General features: G+C 44.2%; 1 protein-coding gene across 2 annotated transcripts in view; it reads right to left on the reverse strand.

The window, feature by feature from the left end:
- ISM1 (isthmin 1) overlaps positions 1 to 23659 on the reverse strand; it is a 39194-nt gene extending 15535 nt beyond the window's left edge. Inside the window, exons 1-2 of one of the 2 annotated variants that reach the window (XM_033056617.2) lie at positions 23496 to 23659; positions 3416 to 3646 (exon numbers count right to left, since the gene is read on the reverse strand). In XM_033056617.2, the coding sequence (XP_032912508.1) occupies positions 3416 to 3646; positions 23496 to 23618 (354 nt within the window). In that variant the 5' untranslated portion in view covers positions 23619 to 23659. The remainder of the gene's footprint in view (positions 1 to 3415; positions 3647 to 23495) is intronic. The other variant, XM_033056619.1, reaches the window with a different exon arrangement.
- Positions 23660 to 26748: the final 3089 nt, after the last annotated feature.

A 26748-nucleotide genomic window follows, 5' to 3' on the forward strand; every position in this document is an offset into this window, starting at 1 on the left:
TAACCTGATCTAGGGGAATGTGTCCCTGCCCATGGCAGGGGGACTTGAACTAGATGATCTTGAAGGTCCTTTCCAACCAAAATCACTCCATGGTTCTATGAGTTTTCCCTTTTCTTCTCATTTGTCATGGTAGCAGCACACTGTTACAGCACACAAACCTGGGAAACCAGCAGTAAAAAGAAAAGGTGAGGGACGAGAGAAAGAGCTCAGTTGTAGGTTGAAACATCTGGCTCCAAATAGAATGGAGAGGTTGTAGAAGGTTGTTTGGAACAGACAAGGAAAACCCATCAGAAATGGAAAACAGGCAGGTTCCTGTACACCTCTCATGTGTTTTATTCTGCTGCCCAGGGGAAAGAACAATTCTGACTTTGAATAATAACCCTGACCAATTACAAGGTCTGCATAGGCATCTTGGCTGGTCTATCAAACAAGTGCAAACCTTGACAGTAGGGATTTTCCAATTTTAAAAGGAAATAAAATTAAAAAAAAGTTTAATCCGTTTTTGTAATCACCTTCTCATCTGGAAGTCTTTCAGGCATTGACAGAATAGTTAAATTGACAAAAAAAAGAAAACAAAATACCCCAAACCAAGCACCCAGTCTGTGTTCAACAGCAGCTACTGTGGTTACTCTCAACAACCAGTGTGGAAGCACAGCTGAAGCAGAAAATGCCACTTTAAAAGATGGGAGACTTTACAAGGCTAGAACACCACAGCAAGGCTAGCAAGTGTTGTCCTGCTCTTGTATGCAAAGGGTCATATTCATTTGGATTACTGTGGCTCTGACTTTTGCTTCTGGGGCTTTTCTAGAGACAAAAGAGATGATTTCTAGAGATGACTATACATTATCATATAATAAATACTATACATATACTATATATAAATATATATATACATACATATAATCTAATAAATATGGCGATACCCAGGGTAATCTGAATTTTTCTGATGGTGTTCTGACATTCACCAGTTTGCATAGCAGGGCATGATACAGCAAAAGCCATCTCACAGGAACCAGGGAAGGCATGGCCCTAAAAGTGAACTCACTGAGTACCTTTGCCACTTGCCTTTTTGGGAAGAATTTTATGCCTCTTTCTTAGATTTTTAATTCCCCAGGTATCATTTCTATTAAAAAATGTTATTTGTGGCCAATGCAGTAGAAGGAAAAAGAGGTTTTGAGTCTTTGAGAAGAAAATGTGGCCATTGTGCTATCTTAAAACAGAGTCTGTTTTCTCCTATCCAACCTCTTAGTCCTAGGAGGACTCTTTAAATCAACACTCCCAGGATTATAATTTACAGATCTGGGAACCATTGTGCAAAAAGGAAAATAAGCATCAATTCTATTTTCACCTGCCAAATAGCTGATGAGAAATTTACATGTTAAGAAGTGTCACTATTTCTGTTCAGGTCAGTATAGTACTGTTTAACAAGCAAGAATTCACTATAATCCTGTTTTTTTGTAAAAGAGTAGGCCAACTTTTACAACTTTTAGGCAAAAAACCTCTTCCTCTGACTCTGTAAGGAATTAATGGGAGTTTAATCTCCATGAGGATTGACCAGCTGTAAGACTGTCAACCAAGAACTTAAAGAAGCTTTGTATAATCACTATTTACACACCTGAGTAAGCAGAGTAAATTCAGAGCAAATAAAATGCAGAACTTAGGGAGTCTGTTTCTGAAAGGGCTCATCCCTGCGCACAAGAGCTCTGGGATCAATGTTGCCCATTTCCAGTTTACAGGACTAGTTTTCCCAGTTCTCAGAGTCCAGCAAAACTTCTGACATAGTTGCTGTCACATTTCCAAGATCGGTTGGTGGAAAAAGAGATCATAGCAGCAGCAGGGAACTGTTTCCATCTCTTTTATCCCTGTATCCAAACATTATATGCAGTTACCACTCAGGGAAGGTTTTTGATTCCTCTTGTTCTCCTTTGTGGTTTACATGGTGTTCAAACAGTGATATTGTATTATTTGCTGAATGCCACAATCTGGGGCCCTTAACAGCTTCCAATCTTCCCTTCCCAAAGCTTTCTGGATTGGTTCTCCTAGCATAAGAGAATGTTTGCTCCCTCCACCCATCAAGAATTAGACCTGCCCCTGACCCAAACCTGTGAGACTTCCTAATGGTCCAGCTCATCTCCGGGGAGTGCAAGGGAGCGATGCTGTGGAGGCAGCTTCTTCTCACCTAGCCATGGAAAGCTCCCCTTCCACCAGACCAGGTTGCTCAGAGCCCCATCCAGCCTGGCCTTGAATACTTTCAGAGATGGGGCAGCCACAGCTTCCCTGGGTAACCTGTGCCAGTGTCTCACCACCTTGAGAGTAAAGAATTTCTTCTTAAACTACTTCCTAAAACAACTAAACTACTCCTCCACCAGTTTAAAGACATTCCCTCTTGTCCTATCACTCCATGCCCTCTCCAGCCCTCTTGGAACCCCTTTAGCAGTGGAAGGTGCTCTGAGCCTTCTTTTCTCCAGCCCTTTGAGTCTGTCACCAGCACAGAGGTGCTCCAGCCCTCTTGAGCATGTTGGCCTCTCACCAGCAGATCTGTTCCATACATGCTTCTTAGACACAGCAAAAGGATGGCAATTTTGTGGGCTGGGAACTAGAAGAAGCCAGGAATTAATTTAACCATAAAACCAGATCTATTAGTGCATTGTTTTTATAAGCACATCTTAGGCAGAACAACATTTGAATTTATTGTTTTGGTTAAAAAAGACTGCTTATTAATGCCAATTTTGCTTTAAGGCTCTGAATTAAAAACAAATCACTCATTTTTTCCTCTTTCCAATCCTTCAAGTTCGAAGATGCAAGTGGCTTGTAAGAGGTTGCTCCAAACCCAAGCACAGTTTGAGGAATTACATGTAACAAAGTCTCTTGCAGACAAATTTTTTTATACTACAGGCAGCTGCTGCAGAAATTAAATCTAAGTCTCACTTCCATACAGAGGAATGTATTTTAAGCTGAAAGACTTGCTCTCTGTCAGCCTTTGGGGATAGTTGCATTTTATAATAGCATATAAAAAAGCAAATCTGTTCACAAACAAATTTTACAACGAGTAAATTGAAGGCAGAAATTAAAATACATATTTATTTTCAATGAAGGTAATATGCTCCAAAATGGCAATCACAAAGATTGGGTTTAGTATCACAGACAGGTCTACACTGATCTCCACACTTATGCAATCAACACTATCCAAGGAGAAACTCAGAAAAAAGTGGAATATGTGCATTAACTTGTAGAGAAAAAATATGTATTGTATATATTTTATATATAATTCTGTGTTAGATTATATTGCACTATATACATTCTCTGTTGGTAGAGATGGATTGTTCTGGCTGCGTGTTGTGGAAGCCAGGCTGAAAGTTGTCTTGGCTCAGTAAAATAAATTATAAAAGAGTCAGATGCTAACATAAATTTGTACCTGAATGTTGGGATTCTGCCCGTTGATATCCGCTTTGGACAGGTCAGGGAAGTTTGGGAGGTCCAGGAAGAAAGACCTGGGTCCATCTCTCTGCAAGGATGTGCTCTCCGGCCGAAACTGCTCCTTGGGGAAGGGCCGGTGGGCAGCCTGGAGATCAGGGTATTCCCGCTGCTCCTCGGGGCTCAGGGTGAGGCTGTCCTCAGGAGAAAGCTCCTCTGCAGTCAGTGTGTTCTGGGGAGGAAAAGCAATGACAGTAATGACAACTGAGAGTGTGCAGTCCTGCCAGTGCCCCCATCCCTCCGATGGCTGCAGCATTACAGCACTGACAGCTCACTGCTCAAACTCAGATCTGCAACCAGCTGACACGAGATAAAACTGAATCAGGCTTGGGGACTTTAGTTCTTCCAGGCTCCTGAACCAGTTCAGCCTTGTGGTGAGCACCTACACAATGGGCACAAGCATCAGACTTAAACCTACACACACGTGGCTCTGAAGTAAACCCTGGGAAATCAAATGGTACCACATTAAACATGTCCCTAAAAATGCTGAAAGGCATCCATCTTATAAATCATTTTAGCTTGCTTTGTTCCAAAGTGAAGCAAAAACACTGACTGCTAAGGCCATGTTGAAATTTATGGTATTAAAAGATCCTACCGCGGAGCTGGCAACCTCCCCTCCTCTCCCCTCAGTCTGTAACAACTTCCATCTCCTCTCTGTGTTCCTCACCCAGTTTCTCTGGCCTTGAACATCTGAACCTTCCTTCCTCTGGGATCTCATTCTCATGTTTGCCTAATGGTGGGATTGAATTTCACTAAGCTGTGGGTCAGTGGTTAATGCTTTTGTTATTGTTGAGTGTGCTTTTGGGTTTTGTAGTATATTACAGCAGGCTGCCTCTGAACCAGTAGCATTTCTGCCACTGCCTTTGACCTCACCAAGGAGATACATTTAGTACCAAAACACAGTCGTCCCTGGGTTAGGACTGATCTGGGACTTGAGGAAAAAACAGCAGAGTAGTACAATCTTCTTATGGTAGCAAAAAAAAAAAATGCAAAAAAAGCATGGGGCAGATTCAGCACAGGTTTTGGGTTTGACTCAGCTGAAAAAATTTTAGCTTGAGGTCTTAGTATGACTGCCTGGGGAGTTTTTATTTTCAGTTCATAAAGAGACAGCAAGCATGGAGAGGGTAAATGTTAAAGACCTATCTTTTAAAACAAGCACAATTAAAGTGGAATGGCCACATGTGGTTCTGACTCTACTGAAGCATATTTTTGCCAGCATTTCTGGTTAAATGTAATCTCCATCCAGCTCCCCTGGTTCAAATTAAGCCACAGCATACCTTTAGCTAAGCTCACAGATAGATAACAGCACCAATGCCTTTTCTTTTATTTTGTGTTTATTTGCTTAGAAGGTTCTAAATTGACCTTTAAAGAGATGTTACAATACAACCCGTGCACATTACAGAAAAATATTCAGTGAGTTAAAAGAAGCTAAGCTTGAAGAATTAATCTCAGACTAAGTAAAAATGAAGGTATCCTCCTCTATCCTCCTCACTGCACTCTATTTGTAAAGAGCAATTTCAATTTAGCAGAATTAATACTGTCTTTGTATTGTCATGCCCAAAATGGTTATACTCAGAAAGTGCCAAGAATAATTTTATACATTTATCTACAGCACAGATACAAATTCTGAATTTGTGTATGTGTGCAGTGCCAAAAATGTGTGTTCTCCTGACAGTCTGCTTTGCTTGAAGGCTAAAACAAGCTCTTCTCTTTGCTGGAGACCACGAAGAACTTTCAGATGCCTTTGGTGGCCCACCCATAATTCAATATAAAGTAGAAACCAGATCACACAGCAGCAAGCTCTGGGAAATGGAACTGAGGGACACTTAGCTAACTTTAGGTTCCTTACTCATATGCTAGTGCTTTCACTTAATACTTTTCAGAAAGAATTTAACATGCTTGGTGCATGAGGGTTAAATGGCTTTTCAGTTATGTCTGACAAACAACAGGGTGTAATAGTGCTTGGATTAAATTATTTCAGTTAGGAACAACAACAAAAAAAAAGTGGTACTGAAGTATTTTCACTGGGGTATCATGCCCATAATCTTACCTTTATCAAAAATAAAGTAAGACTTTATTAAAAGCGAATACAATTCTCACATACAATTCTATACTTTCCCTGTCTGCCCCTTCAGGAGCATCCTGATTTTCCACATGGACATATGCAACCAGAGGTGGCCAAGGCCTTTGGAGACCCACATTTAGCTGTCTGACAAGACTTTGTGTGTGATCCTGACAGGTCACCCTCTGCCAGTGCCTCGGTGGGGACAACAGCACTTCCCTTCCTCACTGAGATGTTTGTGGGGAGCTCAGCAACTACAATAATCAGGGCCATATAAAAAGTTTTTAATAGTGTCAAACAGATGGAATATCACATGGAGCTCATTAGGGAATTGTCATGGTGAAGTAATGACATCAGGCTGATCAAGCTGCTTGGGGCAGGGACTGTCAATATTTATGGAGTGAGACGGGGCTGCTTTGCACTGGGAAGGAACACAGAGGGAGGACAAGATAACTGCTCCATCCCAAAGTGGGGGTGGACCACTCTGTTTGCCCAGGGTGGCCACAAGCCACCAGTGACACACCAGCTACACACTTCTGGTGACACTGACTGCCCAGAGCACTGAGTGGGACATGAGGCTTGACTTCCAGAGCCTGGCAGGATCATTCCCAGGTTAAACAGTGCTCTGTGCTCTGCCTAGAGGCACTGCTGCCTCTCACAGCCCCTTCTGCACTAGGAAAGCCCAAAATAGGAGTCGTTGGACCTCTGCACTGCACACAGGCAGGTGGAAACATTCAGCATGCGTGATCATTCCAGCTCATGGTACCATGAGTGAAAGGACATTTGTTTCCAGTCAATAAAATGAAGAGAATGTCCATTTTTTAGGAAGATGCTTCATGGTGGCACGTCTAAGCTGACCTGCAGTATTGTTAGAAATGTGCATTTCTGGTAAAAAGATTAAAGAGGGCTGCCACAAATAAAAGTGAGCTTGAACTGCATGTGAAGAGAAGCCTGTGCTCACACTTTAGCTCTGCAAAGGCTCTTGCAAGACCCATCTAGCAGGAAAAAGTTTGTCCTTTTTGCAATGCCAGCATCCTTTCTGAAGAAAATAGGGTTTGTGTTCCAAAGCTAATAGAGGAATTTTTTTCTGGGGGGGGGGGGGGGGGGGGGGGAATATTATCCTCTTGTTATTTTTACATTATTTACCATGTTTATATTTCACACTATTTTTAGGTGTACACAATTTTATTACTAATGCTTTTGGTTTTGGTGTTGCTTGCCTTCCTTTAAAAGCTATGTCACTTCATTCAGAACTACTGACTCAGTTTCTTTGAAGTTATGACATTTCCAATTCAAGCACACTGGTTTCTTACTCAAATGATGCATCTGCTCTAAATATTTTAAGATAAAACACTTTTTTCCCCTTCATTTAAAAGGATTATTCACCATGTTTAGACTTTCCATTAAGACGATTTTAAGAGGTTACTCATGCTGGCTCTAAGCTACAGTTCTGCAAGCCCCATGGCATCAGATAATTGTAGAAGTTCCTAACACAAAAACAGCTCATGATTTTTGAGTGCTCCGAGCGTGGACACTCTATAAGGGCAGGAACACACAACCCATAGCTGTGTGACAAGGCAAATGAAATATATCTAATGAAATAAACCCTTGAGAGAGAATCTGACACATCTGTTTGGATTACAGAATAACATACCTTGCAAAACCCATCTCTGAAAAAGGGAGGGCAGTAGGTCAGTACAGACCAATGTCTTTGTGTCCATCTAAAACCCACAAAAAACGAACAATTCACAGGGATTTTGTGAAGATAAATTTCAGTGCTGGTTATCCAGGTGGGACCTCCACTATGGCAGGGTTTAAGGCTCCAAGAGAATCCTGCATGCAGGAAAAATATTCTGCCTAATATTGCAGGTTAACTCTCCAATAATCAGACTGGTATTTTAACACTCTCTGTCACAACAGACATGAGCTGCAGGGAAATGTTTCTCTTCCCCATAAAGAAGCTAAACAGAAATGGGAACTTGTAAAAATACCAAACTAGGGGAAAAAGGGAATTTCTCTGCAATTTTGGCAAGCAAGGAGTCCATCTCCCTCCTCTCTTCCTTATTTTAATGCCATTTCCACTCCTGAAAAATAAAAGCCAAGACACAGAATAAGTGAGGAATGACTGTAGCTACAAAAAACGTTCTGAAGCAGCTGCTCTTTCTCTGCCCTTCATGTTTATTACTTTCCTTCACTCCCACTTCACTTGCCACAGTAAGGGCACATTTGCAAGCCCTGGTAATTATGGAGTTGAGAGGATTTTGGAAAACTGATACAATCTATATTCTAATGGCTCCCAGGCAGCAAGGGAATCTATTACTAAATCCCTGCTGTAGCTACATTGCTTTCTTATTTCTTGAATACTCCTTTGAAATATCTTGTAAAATGATCTTGACAAGAGGGCTTGAACTGAAAACTCGGTCTGTCACTGCACTTTCATGATGCACCTGTACAGCATCTTCAACTGCCAGCAACAAGGAACTTTTATTTACTAGGAAACTTCACAGATGCTATAAAAGATTATATTGCTATCAGAGACAAAATGAGGCCTGGGGCCTTCACAGAAAACCCTTACAGCCATTAGGACTGGTTTCATTTCCCACCTGCCCAAACAGATTGTTTTCATTTTGAAGGCTGTCGTGGGTTTTCAGGTTAGCGCTAAATGATCACTTTAAAATTAACCAGTCTTGGGAGGTCGAGTAACACACCAGGGTACCACATGAGACTCTCACCTCCACAGATCTAAGACATGTAAGGAACTTAGGTGATCTAATTCCTGAGGTTTATTTATGTTTTTCATCTATCATGAGTATAGGCAGCATGGGAGCTATCAGGGCGAGGTAACAGGACAGTGTTAGAGAAGCAGGCAGTGAGGGGAACAGCTGAGAAACATTATCAGAGATACACAGAGAAAGATTTCTGTTGTGATTAATGCCACAAACAGTCCAGGCAGTCAGACAGAAAGGCAGAGGGGTGTCACATCAACCTCTCTGCCACTAAAACATTTTCATTTTTCCTTAGAATGAGCTTGCCCCTCACTCACATATAGTAGTGAAGTGAAAAACCTTACGTATCTTTAGAAAACTGCACAAAGTAATTGTTCCAATAATAAAGAGTGCATTTCAGATAATCACTGCTAATAAACTATTTAAAACAGATGGCATTGCCTTGCATGTACACAATTATTTTCACTAAGCAGGTCCAAAATAGAGCATCTACTTTCAACATGGTGCAAAGAAAAGATGAATCACTCATAACAACTGATAATGATAATGATAATGACAATGTTATGTTAATCATGGTCTGTGCCATTGGCACAGTGAGGTGCTTGGGGTGCCCCAGGACACATTTGTCAGCCTTATGCTGAAACAGCTCTCAGGAGCTGCATGCAGCAGAACCAGGATCTTAAAGCACCTGTGCACATTTATCACAGAATCACAGCTTTTGAATTTCAGGCTTTCTACACTAAAAAACTTCTCTGTGCAGCCCTCACAGCCACACAAAGAATCTTGGAGGCTGAATGTGCAGCCAGGACATGTGTTAGGGTTGCAGAGACCCCCAGGCTGTAGGTTTCACATCTAGGAAGCCCAGACAGCTCTTTGGAGGCACGTGGCCAACACAATGTCAGGACCCTCCACGGTGCAGGAAAAGGCTGCTGCCTTGTTGAACCTCGTGAACTGGTACATCCCAAATGCCAGAACAGCTCCAACACCATTCTTCCCTCACTGAGCCAGTTTATTGACCTTCAGTCATCAAGCTTTGGTCCATCCTTCGTTCAGATTCCGCTTCTCACCGTGTTTCCTGTCTACTCCACATCCCTGGCAAACAGTAGGTCCACGTCTGAATGGTCCTGGCAGACAAGGTTTTTAACTCTGAGCTTAAGGAGAAAACCAGCCGTTACACTCAGATCTGGCAACCTTTTGCTACATGTTGTGGACACACATTTCACATCACAGCTATTTTTTATGCTCTGTTGTTTGCTCGTATTTCATGTTTTCATTCAGCTGGAAAATACAAGCAGTATGGCTCAGCTTGGAGGTGAAGAACTGCCAGTTTGTACAAACACTTTGATAATAGAAACTTGGTGATGATTACAGCTCAATGTCTGCTGGAAAAAAAACAGAGGGCCTTTAGCAAATTTTCTAACATAGTACAACACTGGTGCTTTGTTCTTCAGCAGATACTCAGCAATCCAGGGGACGGCCAAGCACACAGAATTAAATTGTGTAAGACTCTGACAGATGCTCAGTGCCAAGCTTTGCTTGCAGTTAACAGATATTTTCAGTTGCCTAAGCTGCTGGTAAACATTTAGTTATTCTCCATGACTCTGAAGATCTTCCCTGTAATCACTTCCTGGCTGAGCTCTCCATACAGGACACAGTGATTTAGTGGCTGAACAGCCAAAGGTACGGCTGAAGAGTAGCCCAAGTATTCCATGCCAATAACCTGTGATGCCAAAATGCGAACTCTTTGAAAGTTCTAATTCTTTTTAGGCCTTATTAAGGACTTGCATAAAATCAGTAGTAAAATAAAAGATTTAAAATAGAATTTACTTATAACCTCGCTAAATTTAATAAAACTAGTTTAAGTTTCCCATCATCTGAAATCTGCATCATGATATATACATTAGGTTCCAACAGAATGGGAAAAGCTGCCTTAAACTGAAATCAAAACTGCAAAGGAAATGCAGAATATTAATACTTTTGTACACAACCCTTCAGTCAGGCTTTGCAGGTCAGCACACACAACGTTAGTGTAAATGGAAGAGAACAAACTTTATTTTCCTGGGTTTTAAACTACATCCTTTTGCAAGTTTATTCCACTAAATTACTATGGTTAGGATTTCAGTAGGTGAACCAGCTTCAGTAAGTGAAGTTTTGATCTGTTACTAGCTAAAAGCGTAACCTTACTTGAAGCCTTTTCAATTTCCAGAGTTGCCTTCAGCTGTTAGTTTCCAAGGAACAGCTCTTCCCAGCCTCTGTGTCTCCCTCTCATATGCCACTGAATATCCACCCTATGCTTTCAGAAGTGTCTATGACTCTGGCTGTGTTAACTGGCAGATGTTTTTAGAGACTAGAAAGTGTTTAGTCCCTATGGACTAAGAGTTACATGATGACTTCATCACACAAGCAAAAGCTAATAACGGGAAAGCAAGAAAGTAGACAAGTGTTATATTCCAAAAACATGATGTTTCCTGTGCTTCTGGCAAAGCTACTCCTGTGCCTGAAAAAAGGCAAATCACTTCAGTCTTGGTGCTCAAAACACACACACACACACACACACACACAATCAAATTCCTGTGAGATAATTTATGTGCCTCTCCCTTAGCTGCCTTCCCCACCAACACTCTCTTTCCTTTGGATGGAAGTAAGAGGGCGAAGGCAGAGGAAAGGCAGTGTTTGTTTACCTTCAATATCTCTGCACCAACTCACAACACCCATTGAAAGGGAGTGACTACACCCAGGAGTTTACAGCAGAACAGCAGCAGCAATCTGAGCGGCCGCCTTGGGACCACGCACATCAGTTCCTGCAGGGAAATTCCCACTCAAGTGCAGGGCTAGAAAACTTTGGAGACTGATACAGGAGCAACTGGAAGTAATCAGCATAAACGGCATCTACACACAGAGGCAATGCTTGCTGTGGTTTCAAATCAAGCCATCAGCATAGGACATCGTGCCCTCTCTCTCCACCTCCCTGAGAGATAGATGAAGAAACCAGAGGATTCACAGGAGGAAGGCCTCCCTCCAGTGACATGATGGGGAAGAAGAGTAAGTGAGTAGAGAGGCAGCACACCATGGCAGGACACTGTGAAGACCCTTCTCTGCCTAAGATGGGAGGAAGGATCTGCCCTGGAGAGAAGTGTGGGCTTTCTGTATTATGAATTCTATGCATGCATATATAAATGTTCCTAGAACAGTAAGGGAGGGGGCTATTTCCTAGAGCTGATTAAAGAAGCATGACTTGATTTTCAATTTCAAACGACTCGGGGGGCATTCCAGTCGACTGCAGACAGGAAATGAATACCATACATGCACTGAACTAGGCAGATGCTTTTGAATCTGACACTTACGTGAAATGAAAATATCTTCATTTCTGTCTCCTTTCCACCCCTTGATCACTAATAGGTTCTGAGCTATTTTTAGGATAAATGGTTTTATTTTTTTAACTTGTTATAGTCTTAGCATGTGCCTGAAGCCACCCAGATGCTGCTGACAATAAAGTGTATGAGAGCAGGCAAAAAGCATCTTTAGATGAATCCTAGCAGCCCAACACAACAGCAAGGTAAGAGAGGGAAGATAAGAAGCTCTGTTTTGTGTCTCCTCCGCTCCTCTGGTGAGGAACAGAGATGGGACCCTCTTGGATAAGCCAGATCCAGGGAGGGAGAAAAGCTCTGTACAAAGAAAATCCCAGAGCAGAAACAGCAGACACACTGAAGGCTATGGCTCAGAACTCACTTCCAGCTACTTAACTCTGCTAAAGAGATAAATATAAAAATTTTCTCCTCATTCAGCTCTCACAAGCAAACTGCAATAATGGTCATGGTAGGGTTTATTATTATAATCCAATATAATTCCATTTCAGGGAATTGGCATATGCAGTTCTTTCCCCCCACTTAGTCCATATGTGTGCAAACACATGATTTCAGCTGCATACTCCCCTTGTATTTTATTGTAGGAATAGGATAAAGGAAGAAAAAAAAATCAAAACAACAAAGAGGTGGTATTAATCTGGCCCTTACTCTGATGTTATGCAAATAATGAGTTCATTTTATCTTGATGTTAAGACAGCCGAAGCAGTATTCCTAAGAGCATGAAAAAATGATCCTCTTAGGAGACAGAAGAAGAAAGAGGGGTGGGTAGGTGAGAAAGGCCATGAATGCCAGATCAAAGAATAGCAGGAATCAGATTCATATCCACTGAAGGATTTCAGCAGCTTTTTCAGAGATATTGATCTCCCGAGGGCAAACCCTTTTAAACACTAGGTGATGCCTCTAACTAGCCAGAACTAGCTAGAACTCCCACCTTATGCTGCTGAGCCTCATGTAGCTTGATTTTAGCAGCTGAGGCAAGCAGAAACAGTCAAGAGAATGCTGTGCCTGGATTTGATGAAGGACACACAGAGCTGAGCACAGAAATGGAAGGTGTGCATTTTCTGCACCAGATGTTGCCTCTCGAATGGCCATCATGGTAGATGTTAACTAAAAACCAGACTCCCCACTGACGAGCCATGTGTTTGGTGACCATGGAGTGCTTGGTCTGAGGACAGAGTGCTGTCACCCTGATTGTGAGCTCTGGGCAGGGTTTATTTTTTCAGTGCTGACTTACTAAAAAGATGAAGTCACCTCATATTTTGTGCAGGATGAAGGTGGAATAAGACATCCAAGGAGCTACTGCAGTTCAGCTGGCAGGTAGTGACTTGTTCATGAGTCTGGACTCCCCAGTCTGATCTGCACACCTAGAAGGCACAGGATCCAGCCCTAAATCAAGCGCTGAACTGTCAAATGCACCAGGAATTGGCATCTTCCCCCCACTCCTTCTTTTCCTTGGGACAGGTGTCTTTGGAGTCTGGGAGACAAACTTCCAGGTGTTTTGCCTTGTCAGTGGACTTTAGGATCCTGCCCTAAGCAGGAGCCACTGGAATTGGGTGCAGGAAAGCAATTTAACCTGATGCAGCCCCAGATGGTTTCCTAAAAGCTGCCGTTGGGCTTCTGGTGTGGATTGCCTTGCAGCAGGCTCGTTGCTGCTGCCATCATCACATCCCTGGGAACACTCCCTTCATGCTGCCTTTGCTATGCTGTACACAAGGCTGCAACAGCACATCATGGATTATTTTTCCCTTTCCAAGCTCTGCTCGTGTTTTGAAGCCTATCTGCTCCCACCAGCACTCAGCACATCTTGGTACCCTGAACACTTTCAGGAAATGGATGACCCTTTTCCTCCTGCATGTCTGGATTGAGTGCTAGTGCTGCTACTATTTCAGTACACATCAAAATCTCCAGGACTCTACCAGGCTAAAGAGCTCCTTTGAAACTTCTGGCACTGTTCTTTTGATACTGAAGCCACAGGCAGTGTGGCAGCCCTGGGTCTTGTTTGAGATATACGTTCACAAATGTTAGACACACACATACCAAGTCCCCTATTCTTTCCCAATAAAAGCCTGGACTTTAAAGCACAAGGTGAGGAATACTCCATTGGCCGGCTGCACTGAGCCTTTCATAAATAACACAATGATCAACACAATGCCCCTAATGGAAAATGATACTCCAGAAGCTCTGCCCTGACAAACATCTGCTTTCCTATTGTAGAAAGGAATAACAAGATAGGAAAAGTTAAATGCTGGATGCCTAAACAAACTGAACTAAGAAGAGATGGTTGGAGTAATGGTGGATGAGTTGTAAGCCACCTGCAAATATTAAAGTTGCCATACTCTTCTGCAGAACATTAAGCCTATACTGCAAACCTCCAACAGACAGGGACTGTGCTCTATAAAAATCGTGATGAATGCAGGCTTGTTTTTATATTATGGAGGTCCTAATCCTCCTTCTCCTCTGCCTTTGCTCTATTGTTACAACATCAAAGACCAACTGCTGGCCAAGATACAGTCAATATGAAAAGGGCAACCAGCAAATTTACTGCTTGACTTCATTCCCTTTAAATGGAATAGGCACCATGGCCCTTTTTCAAAGTCCAATCACAGACATACATCTTTTTTATTGGACATCATGTACAATAAAGTGAAGCTGCAACTTGGAAAAAAAATAAAACACCTTAAAAAAATCCCATGAGGTGAACATTCCTTTATAAAAATATCACTGTGGTTACACGTTTTGAAAAACTCTGGGTACTTCATAGGGCAAAAGGCATGGACTGGCTAGGTTATAGTTTAGCTAAGATGCATATCCATGCCTAATATTGAGTTGGTTTCAAAAAAAATACCCCAATCAACAAAAAGTGATACATTTAAGACAAAATGCCAGTTTATTTAAATAAACTGAAATGGCAGCATTCATGTCATGAGAATCATTAACTGCTTTGTTATAGCCCGCGCTGTGCAGTGAGCCTTTACAGACTTCAGTCCAGAGAATTTTAAAATCAGGAGCACAAAATGCTGACATACAGACTGCATCTTGAACTCCAGTCTGATTAGAGGTAACTTCCAGAGGCACTTTCAGATGAGAGTGGTATCAGCAGACATTAAAGGCAGCAGCAGTTTTATTGCTCTCATGTTGCTAAATAGAAAATAAATAACTTCTGGCCATGAAATTAAATAGCGCGTAAACAATTTACATGATATAGGAGGCAAGTACAGTGGGGTGCTGCAGAACCTATGCTAGAAAGCTATTGTTTTCATTTTCTGTTTTAAACTATGAATCCTTTTTGTTTCTTTGGGTAGCTTGTGCAAACAGACATTAGTAGATATCTGATTGCTAATGTCATATCAAGACCAATCCTACAGTGATTTTAAAATCCTTCACTGACACACATGGCAGGCAAAACCAAGCAAATTTATATTTTATCTTTATAAACTTCAGCAGCTGCTTCCAGTGGAGTAATGATGGCTTCTTCAGGCAAAAACTGCTGCTGCTGAGTTACTTCTAAGGCAATAAAGATACCAAAGCTGTGTAACTAATTTTTGAAGCATTAGATTTAAAAAATAGTTGTCTTATCACAAGGTCCTCTTCTCTGTTATTTCTATTACAATTCTTCTGCTGTCATTCACCTCCTTCCATCACAGCTCTTCCAGTGCCAGGACTTCACCTCCTGCTCAGCATTCCTGGGCATTCCTCTATCAGAGTAAGTGTTTCAGCTGAGTACCTGAGCACCCAATCCATGGGAATGCAAAGGCAAGATGCCTGAAAAGAGCCTTTGGGAAGTTAAACCTATCCCATGGATGACATGGATTCAGTGACTGCTCCTTAGAAGAGGAGGAATCCAATTTTCCTAGAGTGGCCCTAGTGGCAGAAACAGATGGGGCACTATTTGGCTTTCACAGATACTTACAGAACTCACTTTTGTCACCAGAACTGATCTCAACAGCAAAGAGGAAATGTTATATCTTCCCAAGGAAGAAAGACTACTGTGGAACAAACAGTCCTGGGTTCTTCAGTGCAATGAAATGTAACAGATGGAAATTAGTTAATGCAACATGAAGAAAGCCACACGCTAGGGCCCAGCTGGTCCTTATGGATGGAGATCCCCATGGCACGTGCCGTGTGCTTATCAGCTCTGTACAAAAACTGAGCTGTGAAAGATTCCTGCTCAAGAGGATCTTGGCTCTGCAAGTGACACAAATCATTGACTTGCCTTGCTTTGTGGAAGTCAGTGGAACAAGGTCAATTTAAACACACTGAGAACCCAGATCTAGCACATAAAAGCCAAGGGATGTGTGAAGATGTGTGAACTCCTCCTGCCTTTCAATGTGCACTGACTCTACCAAGAGTGTGAGAAGAAGATTTCATCTCTGATTTTCCTCTCTCATCTTCAGGAGCACCTCCCTACATTAAAGGCTTAGAGATGAACAACTCCAGGCCTGCTTTTGTCCAGCTAGACTGCCAGAAGAGAGGAATAAAAAAATATCTGACCCATGGCTATGAGTTCTCCAAGCACTTGCAAAACAAGGACAAAGGGATAAAGGAACTGCTTACCAGTACCGCCCACACCAGCTCATCTAACCAAGCATTCTGGTGCCACAGAAGTGACCACTGTGGTGAGCCATCCCTCATTACAATAATAAGTTACATTTCACTTTGTTTTCTTTCTTTTTCTGGTATTTCGAATCGAAAGTACATGGAAATACCAACACTGGAAACATTCTGCTCTTGCTGATGGTACCAGTGAGCTCACTACACTGTTTCTTGGAAATGTTATTCATCTCTATGCTTTGGACTATGAATTTAGCCTGGCATTTACTGTCTTTAAAACTTGTAAAATAGGCACAATGGTCTTAAAGTGTAACAGTAATCACTGCATCATTGAGTGCTTCCTTCTGCCTTTTACTGAAGCACTTTGTATTTCTGGCTTTAAAGTTACACTTCATTACTCATTTCTGACAGTGCCTCCATTCAGGCTGGACACCCATTGCACTGCACACTGCTCACAAGCTACTCCACAACATTGGAACCTCAACCTCCATCACCTTGAAAAGTAAAATAAGGGGGGAAAAAATGACACCACTGAAAAAATAATACTTTAAAAAAGTAATCTTTCTGATAACTGAACATTATTCAGTCAGTTCAAAGGGCTTTCATGTAGCATAGTCTTAAAGCGGACAGCAAGGAAAGAATCATAACAAAAGGACCGAATAAGCACTAACCAATACCGTGAAGAGAACAAATGAGGCTCAACTGGGTATTACCAGTTGAGGAAGACTTGCAAAACACACAGAAGAGCAAAAAGCAGCCAACTCTGACAGTTAAATCTGCCAATGCTGCTAAATCAGGATGTAAGCACAAATCAAAATGATGTTACTTTAATTTTTTAGGTTTATGCTTGTGTAAGGAAACATCTCAATTGTCTATATATTTGAAATGAGTGTATTTCAAGATTTTAAAGTGATGCAGAAGAATGTGAGCATAAGAGAAGTATGGCAAAATAATTTCCCAGCATTACTTGCACTCTGTGCACTTTTACATAATAAAGGAAAACAAAGGAGAAACTCTTAAGCATGAATGTTCACAAATCAGTGCATCTTAGAAAACAAGAGATTTACAAACTGATTTTTCCTTCCCACTGGAATACACACCAATGACTGGGTTTTCAGAAGTCATCTCTATCACATATGATTTCAGAAAGCTTTTCAAACATACACATTATGTTGGCAAGCCAAGCCTGCCCTCTGCACTTCACTTTCTGTGATGTTTTCAGATGCTGTGGCAAAACACAGCCAAAGTCTCTACTTTATTGACAAGTCTTTAATGATTTTATTTGATGGTGTTTCCCACCATTTTGGAACAATTCAATTACTGGAACAATTGATTACTGATATGGAGATGCTGTACATATGAGCAGAGACAGAACAACAACTCTGAATTCAAACCACAGTTCCCAGTTGACATCCAGCATAACCTGTACTGGTGAAATAGATGTCCCCTCAGCAGAGCAAGGTGTTGAACAGCTCAGTGTGCTGAACCTGTAAGTTCTGGGGCTTTCTCACCTTCCTGCAGGTCATAACAGTGATGTTACAACCCACAGGGGAGTAAGTACACGCTGACCAGCACCACTCAGCACCATGATGAAGACATTTTTGAGGCCACTAACAGAGCTAGGAGAGGAGAGAACAGGGAAATGTGATTGAACCTAAGCGCTGGTCACCAAAGCAGGAGAAGTAAAAGAGAGAGTTTTGTGCCCAACAGGTAAGAGCAAGGGGTCAGCAGCAGTGTGGTTGTGTCCCTGTCATAGCTGCTGTGACCAACTGTGTTCTTCCTGTGCAGAACAAGCTTCTCTACACAGTCAACAAGAGTTAAAAATAAAAGCTACTTCAGAACTAGATCTGGTTGTCCCAGTTAGATTAACCAAAGTGGGAAGTACCAATGCAGCTCCATCCAGGATCTCTGTATCTATACCTGGCCCCTCTCCTCTCACCAAGAGCAATCCCTACAGCTCTGAACTAGCCCAGGAGTCAAATTCAGGCCTACCTCTCCTTGCATTGCCATGAGTCATCCCTTTGGCCATAGGGCTCAAGCCCCTGGCAGCAGGTTTAACCCCTCTGCCCTCACACAAGCCCCAGAGCACAGGTAAGGATCAACTGAGGGAAGAGAAAGGCAAAACGAGGAATGTCACTGGACCTCTCCCCATAGTAGCCACTGTGTTTTGTGTTTGATCCAGGAACATAGGAATGGACATGAGGACACTGTGATGGCCCACAATGAATTTAGAAAAACACACACTTTGTTTTTTTTCTTACAAACATCTCAAGACTATAAAGAGCTGGAAAACAATCCTAAATCTTGCTCAAAACAGAAATAAATAACTCAAAGAGACTCTTCAGTATGAAGCACTAAGAAAAAACTGCTCTGATCTATAGTTAGAGAGACAAAATAGAGAGGCACGTTGTGATTTAATGCCAGGTATTTATCAGTGATGATCCAACATAAGAAGTACTGTAACTGTTAACTGTTGAGTTGAAGAGATGCTTGGCAAAATATGCCCCATCCAAACATCTTGGTAAAATTTAACTGAGGAAGTTACCTTCATACCTGCCTAATATTGCTCCTTGCAGCCATAACTAAGTAAACTTCTTGGATACCTGTTCTGAATTATTGCAGTGGTCTATGATACTGAAAATCTTGCCACATCCTACTCTGAAGGTGTAGTAGCTCTTTTCCACCAAGGATACTTTAGTTTGCTAGGAAATTAATCGAAGTGATAGGTATGAAAAGAAGTTTAATTAACGCTTTCTGAAGATTTCTGGGAGCTGGATTTGAAAGGTGAAAGGATCTCTCCTGGGAGCAATGGATGCCAGAAAATGATCCTCTGCTCAGTGCAGCAGTCTCAGTCTTTCACCATTGTTTCCCATTTTATCCTTTCCTTCCATGCATCACACGTAAAGCTAATCACCCTTCCTTCCCCCTAGATCCTGGAACAAGCCACAGCCCAACAGCAAAACCACTAAAGAGCACACATAATTCCCTCCCTTGGGAGATGAGAGAATGAAGTGCACATGGTCTAAGCCATTCCTAAATCTCACTGCATAGCTGGAGGAACATATGCCAAAGGGTGAACCCTAGTTAAGAACCTACACAGAAGAGCTGAGAACAGGCTGGTTTCACTGTCACTGCCAAAAAGCACAAAACAGCAACAAGGAACCCCCCACCAAAACAGAGTTTGGGCTGCAGAGAATCAGCCTGCCCTATCCACAAGCCACCTGCTCTGACAGCTATTCATGTATAAATTTCTCTCAAGGCAGAGAAGGATTTAGTGTTCACAGTAAATACAAGATGTACATCCACTTACTGGTACCTTATGCAGGCTAAAGGCAGCTTGGAAAACAAGAAGGCACAACGTGGAATCAACAGGTTCTCAAAGATGACTTAGACTATTGGTTCCTATTAGAGCAAACCAAACGTAAAACTCCAGAGCTCAAATTAGCGTCAAAAAACCTGAGTCTAAAATGCTCCCAAAGTAAACATCTTGAGTCCTACTTAAGTGAGGAAGCCAGAAAGCTGAAATATGCCACTGTATCCGACTGGAGATCATTTTGCAAATTGCCTGGATGCAGTACAAGGGTCAGCAAGAACACACAAGCCTTGAAGAGACAGAAATGCACCCCCAAGCAAGGGTAGCAGACAGCACGCCACTGCTAAACTACTCATGGCGTTGAGCTCGGGGATTTTGGGAGAAAATTATGAGCTCAACCCTGTAAAGGGCTCCTCAGCAGCTTGGAGAGTGACTTGTGCAATCACTTACAAGCAGCAGAATGTGTTTTTTCTGGTAGGGCTCAGAGAGTATTTCCGACACACTGTAATTGCTTGCACGCTCATTGAAGAGGGGGGCAAGAGCAGGAGCAGGGCCATTAAAAGGGAAAAAAAAAAAAAAAAGAAAAATCTGTTTACAGCATTGTGCTGCTTTTCAAATTATGTTTTCTTACATGGCTCCAGTTTTAAGCACAACTACCGAGTTTCAGGCTAATGTAATTAAATGTAATTCTGCTGCAAGTATTGCAGTGGAGAATCTGACTTCATGTGCTATGGCATATATTGTTGGTGGTTCTGTTACTGCATTTTACAAGGTCATTTTTCTTGGTGTGGGAACACTGTTTTTCTTGGTGTGCAAGGCCTGCTATGGAAAAATTAGAAATGATGGGGATAAACTTCACGATGAAATATTTTCTCTCAGAATGAAAGCACAGATTTTAGAGCATCGTAAAGTATTAAAAATGTCTTCTAAAATTTATGTTCAAGCCTTCCCTTGGTTTTAGAACTATGTAAAAAGATAAAAACATACCCAAGTTGCTTTTTTCCCCATCTCTTAATATAGCTTCATTTGCTGTTCTTCAGAAAAGAAAGTTTGTACGACTTTATTTCCTAAATATGGTCCAGAAGAGCTTCTGGATGATAGTTATATAAGACCTCGTAGAATTCTCAGCAGAAAAAAAATCTCCCCCTCCCCAATTCTCCATATTTTCCACCGGCATTGGAAGAGATGGAAGGAGGGGGATAAAATCTGACTGAGAAACACAAGGCTGATTGCCTCCCATAACTCAAGGTTGCGAGCTGTTTTACAGCTCCAGTGTGGATTTTGCATTTTGTGTTGGTTTGCCCTGCCACAACCCAGCTCTAACAGCAGCACGAAACCGCAGCCCTGCGGAGGTCCAGCAGCCAGGGCTGCAGCAGAACCAAGGGAGCCTGTGCTCCTACCTCACCCATCCCAAAGAGGATGCACATCGGGGTTTTGCGCCTCACTGCTGCTCCTTTGCAGCCAGCCACACAGGCACAAGGCAGTCCCAGACATCTGGAATCTCTGGAGACACACACAGCGTGGGGAAGGGCACAAAGGGGAAAAAACAAGAGGGAGGAAAAAATAACGCCTTATTTTAGGATGGAAGGGTTTTTTTCCCTATATTTCTTTCATCTCTCAGTCTAATTAATTGCAGGGGTTAACCCAACTGAAAGACCAAAAGAAATCAAAACCTATCCCACAAAATCCTTCCTTAATTTGGAGGACCAAGGGATAGGAGAAAGAGAAGCTCTTCGTCCCTTACTGAACCAGACTTCAAATGCTTGTAAGTATTTTAGACTATTTAAATCTCCAGCAATATTTTAAGATTACTAAGGATTCTTCCTGAATCTGTTTTATGTAAAAAGGACACAATTCTGACTATCTCATTTGTGCAAACAGGCTGCCTAAGTCCTAACACACCATATCCTCCATTTGATAATTGCCAGGGACTTTTGATAACAGTTGATAACTTTTGATATTGTTGTTGCAAAGATTACTCTTTCCTGGATTGGCCACACTCCTTCAAGTGAAATTTCATCAAGTGCAACACTTCTCACAATCACTCCTCTCCACCGACATACCAAGACAGAAAAGCCCTGAGAGATGTCTAAGTGCTTGTATCAACATGTCTGAGTTTGTGCAGTTTCATTTCCCAGACTAACTGTTGCCTTGTGAGTGAAGTGCAGTAGGATTTTGCATTTCACTTCAGCACGTGCCATGGTACAGCCCAAAACCTGCCAAAAATCAGAAGATCCCATTGAGATCTATATAGTGATGCTCTGAATGGAAGCATCTGCCTGCTTAAATGCAACTTTCTAAAGCAATAGGGTCCAGTTAGCAATAGAATCCCTGGAAGTTATAAAACCAGAAAATTGATAGACTTCCATCTGTTTAACCAATTGCTCTAATCAATATCCTTCCCCCCCATAATGTTTTGTACAGACACAGTCTCTCAAATACATAACTGCAGAATCAATTGAGTTGGGAAGTATATAAAAAAAAAATCCCAATTCTACAAATGGCAAAACATTATGAAAATATGAACTGCTAAAGCTATCACGGTGCTTAAAGGCACAGAGTTTATTAAGGTAATGTGTAAAACATCACCAGACAGAAAAAATTATTGAAGTCAACCATCTACAGGTTTTCAGGAGACAACCAACTACTATGATAATAATCGTGGATAATTATCTGAAGATGCTTTCCCTATTGTTTCACCCTAACCTTACAAGAGTGCTCTAAAAGGAGCTCCTCAGGGAAATGGCATCACCCAGAGTTCCCACTTGCCCAGATGTTTCTCTCATTATGCTACAAGCCTGTCAAGAAAAGGCAAATTCAGGGTTATTCTAATGATAGTGAACACCTCATAAAAAACCTCTCCAAATTTACTTTTCCAAGGAACCATGGAACATCATTTTAAAAGGCATTCCCAGCGCCCATGAGGAAAGAAAGCATCATTTATAAAACATTATTACCAGAAATCTTGCAGATATTAAAAAAAAAAAACATCCTGGAATGTCAAGCCAGGTGATAAAACTGCAAAGAGAGCATGATGGGGCCTTACCCGCAGTGCAGGGCTCAACACTCCCAGGCAGGACTCCCACCAAGTTCAGCAGGAGGTTTTTGGATTTAGGGGTCCTGACTCCAGGCTGTGACTGGGATGTTAAGTCTGTAGATTCCCTCCTGTAGCTAGTGGGTTCATTTTGTGGACCACCAGCTGGGTGTTCCCATACATACAGTGACCAGCCTGCACTCTCCTTGCTTTTCCTTGGCTTTATACCCTGCTGGTGCTATGATCCTACCCCGGTGATGGACACTTTACATAAATTTATGGTGATAAAAATTAGACATTTTTCTGTCACTTAATCGCATGACTTGGTAGTTGATTTGATTTCACCACTTGGATACAGGGGAAGAGAGCTGGCCAGGGCACATGCAACTAACCACAGATTTACCAGCTTTGCCTAAAGATGTTGGTGATGCGGCAGCTTTGATCATTGTCTCCAACCATTATAAATGAATGGCAACATGTGATATTGAGCAAGAAGAACGACCTGCAAAAATGCAAAAACTGAACAAAAATACCAAAACTGAACAGTCTGTTTTCATGGGAGAAGTCTTTCAAGAGCCTGGAACGGGCTAGCTGAGTCACAAGCGTCGTCCTTCACATCACAAGCACTTATCACCCTAAGTGTCTTTCCTATTTCAGGACCGGATGCCAACCTGCCTAGTGATGCTTTCCAAGGAAAGCCACACACTCAGTCCCAGTACTTCCACAGACACCTATCCGTTCCCCTCACTCTCGGGAGGGTTGTGCTCCCACCAAGGCTGGGGACATGCCCTGCCTGACACGGCTGCTCCATCCTGCGCCTCCCGCACGGCACCGACAGCCGGGACACGGGGGGAACCCTCGGGGCTGGGACAGGCACAGCAGGAGGAGCAGGCGGCCGGGGCAGGTGCAGCGATCCCGGTCAGCCCCGGGGGACGCGGCAGGGATGCAGGGGAGGCGGGGCGGCACTCACCTGCCGCTGGCTGTGGTTGCCCGCGGGGGCGTGGGGCTCGCCTCCGCCGCGCAGCACGGTGATGTGCAAGGTGAGCAGCAGCAGCCCCAGCAGCAGCAGCAGCTCGGCCGCCAGCCGCACCATCCTCTTGAGCCGGGCGGCTTTAGGGCCCCGCGGCGGCGGCCGTGGAGGAGGCGGAGGAGGAGGAGGAGTCGCCGTCGCCGCCACCGCACCCGCGGCCGCCGCCGGAGCGGCCCCGGCGCCGGGACCCGCGGCACGGGCGGCGGGGACCGTGCCGCTGTCGGCCTCGGCGGGGCGGGAGGGGCAGCAGCAGCAGCAGCGGCGGCAGCAGCGGGGGCCGCCGCACCACGGCGGAGCCACGTCGGGGCGGGATGCGGCCAGAGTCCCGGCGCTGCCCGGCGGCGGGCCGCAGGTACCCGCGGCCGGCGGCGTCTCTGCGGACAGCCCTGCAAGCCAGAGGCACCGCGGGCCGTCGGAAGGAGGGAGCGGGCAGCCGGACCCGCGTGGCTTCGCGGCGGAGAGCGGCGGGGCTCGGAGGCGCCGCTGTGAGCACGGGGGGAGCCGGGAGCGTGTGTGCGGAGGAGAGGGAGGAGGGAGGCAGAGCCGGGCGGGAGGGCCGGCGGCGAGGCTCACATGGCGGGGAAGCCGGGACGCTCCGAGGGGAGGAGAGAGCTCGGGGCTATCGCCTCCCTCCGCAAGCGGGGATGGGGGTGGCCCCTGGACCAGCTTGCCCCGCCGTGTCCTCGCCCGCCCCGCCGCTCTCCCCTCCCCTCCCGACTCCCGACCAGGCGTCACCCTGCTCTGCCCTCGACGGGGCGGCTGCGAGCTCCCCGGGGAAAACCGGGGGCAGGTTGCAGCTTCCCTCTCCCGACACCCTTCCTCTTCTTCCTCCTCCTCTCTACCCACCGTGGGAAGTGGGAGACGAGAGGCTGCCAAAAGCCTCAGCTGCCCGCTGCCCTCCCGGGGAGCTGGATACCTGGCTCCATCTCTGCTCTGTTCCCTCCAGTGCCCTAGAGCTGGCAGGGGCAGCGCCGCACTCTCTCCTGCCACCGTGTGTGCGCGTTTGCGAGCGGCCGCCGCTCCTGCTGCTGCTGCTGCTGCTGCTGCTGCTGCTTGCAGACCCACTTTCTCGCCCCTCGCTCTGTGTCGGGAGATGTACGTGTGGGATGCTTTTATACCGCCCTGCCTCCTTCCCCTGCTGTCCTCCCTCCCTGCTTCCCCCCTTTTCCTTCGCCCTCTCTGCAGCTCCAGGCCAGCGTGTCCCTCCCCCACGACCTGCTCCTCTCCAATGTCCTCTTTTGCCAGGACACCCCACTGCTGCACCCGCACCCCATCCCACACACTGCTGCACCTTGCGTCTCCACTGCCACCTCTGCTCGGCCGGGATGGATCTGCCCTGGAGAGACACATCTCTTTCTGTTGGTCTGTGCATCCACCGGGGTTTGACACTCCTTACTCTTCCTCTGATCTGTATTAGTACTGTGGAAAAAGATTTCTCTCTCAGATGAGAGGCCCTCAAACTTAAAAGTAACGTGGACTTGAAAATATGTGAAAATGAGGGTTGGGTTTTCACTTGCTGTAAGTGTCTGATCTGAAGGAGACGGACCTCTTTTGGAGTGCTCCAGGTGCAGCTCAGTGTAACAAGAACAAACACAGCTCAAAACAACTTGAAGCATAAATAAAGCCACCTAACAAAAAGCGGGAGTTTTGGAATCTTCGTTGTTGTTCTTGCACAAATGGATATGTTACATGTAAAAATGAGGATGCAAACAATCTGTAAGTATGTGACAGGTGGGAGGCTGAATTGTTCTAAAATGTCTAAACTGGGGAAAAAAGTATCCTCCAATCTGAAACACTTTCAGTTTTCAGTTTTCTGAAACATTTTCAGACCAGTGTCCTCCACACAGTTTCCTGCAAAGTAGGGGTGAGATGTTCTTGCAGTGTGCAGTGCCAGCTGGGACTGAGGCAGGTCACAGGAGCCTTAGCCTGCACTGTGCTCACCCTGGAAAACTGGCACTTTTGGGGCACGAGGAGAATCAGAGCTTGTGGGAGGTTTCCTGCAGGTCTTGGAGCATCTGAAGGCTGTGGTCGTGGGTGAGTCAGAATGACGTCTCATACCCTCCCAGTGATAACCACTGTCAATAATTGCGCAGGAGTCAGGCAAGAATATGGTTAAAATAATTGCACTGGGGTATCATTAAAGATGTGACCAAAAGCCACAAGCCCCAAACCTTCAGATTTAAGGGTTTTTAAATCCACAAGCATGCTCCATGTTAGCACTGCAGTAGGAATGATCAGCACAGATGATTGTGCATGGTATGGACTCCCACAGGTCTGGCCCGAGTGCATCAGACGTACAACTCCCATCTCGTGAAATCACTTGTCGAAAAATACACCGATGCTCTGGGATCATACAGAGCTGTTGGATACTGAATAAAGCTGTAACAGCCTGTGGGACTGTCACGTGGCTTTTAAAAAATGTGGTGCTTTTTCTTTTTTTTTTTTTTTTTTAACCCAAACATTCCTTGGGCTAATCAAAATATTGGGGAGATAACAACACCGATTGCACTTTGGCTGTCATCACTCGGCTTTGGCTCTTCTCCTGCCAATGCTGCTGTGAGCAGAAGCAGGGCAGCTACAGGAGGCACAAGTGTCCTCCAGGTCTGCCAAAGTCTGCCCATACCTAGTGGCTGTCAGTGAGGAAAAGTGGAAACTTGGTGTGTGAGTTCTGTATTTCAGAGCTTAATAGTACAAATTGACAGCCAGAGCAGGACTGAGGGCTCATAATGTGAAACAGTCTGAGTGACAGTCTGGTTTAAAACACACGCATGGATCTGGCGCCGAGCTCTGGGTAATGCAAGTTCTCCCTTGCCTTATGAAACTGAACCAAAAGACATCTTTTATCCAGATGAGAAGGGCCCGTGCTGGTGCACGTCTCCTCGTGGCATGTTCATGCCTTGAGCTGTTGTGCAAAGCCAGGGAGGGACAGAGCAGTGCTGTGAGCCCATGGCAGCAAGGAGCCAAAGCCTCTTCCCACTGGAATGGGTTGGTGTAAAAGTAGCACCTGGGAATGGCACTGCTGCCTGTGTGGCTGTCTGGGGCAGCCAGGCAGGAGTGTGCACACACACAGGCTCTGGAGATGCCCCCCTAAATTCACAAACACTGTTCAGTCATCATTGATGAGTCCAGACACCTGAATCAAGACCTGCAGGGGACATGGATTTAAAAGCAAAGGGGAATTTTCTCTTTTCCC

Source organism: Catharus ustulatus, chromosome 3 (genome assembly GCF_009819885.2).
Source record: "Catharus ustulatus isolate bCatUst1 chromosome 3, bCatUst1.pri.v2, whole genome shotgun sequence".
NCBI lineage: Eukaryota > Metazoa > Chordata > Aves > Passeriformes > Turdidae > Catharus > Catharus ustulatus.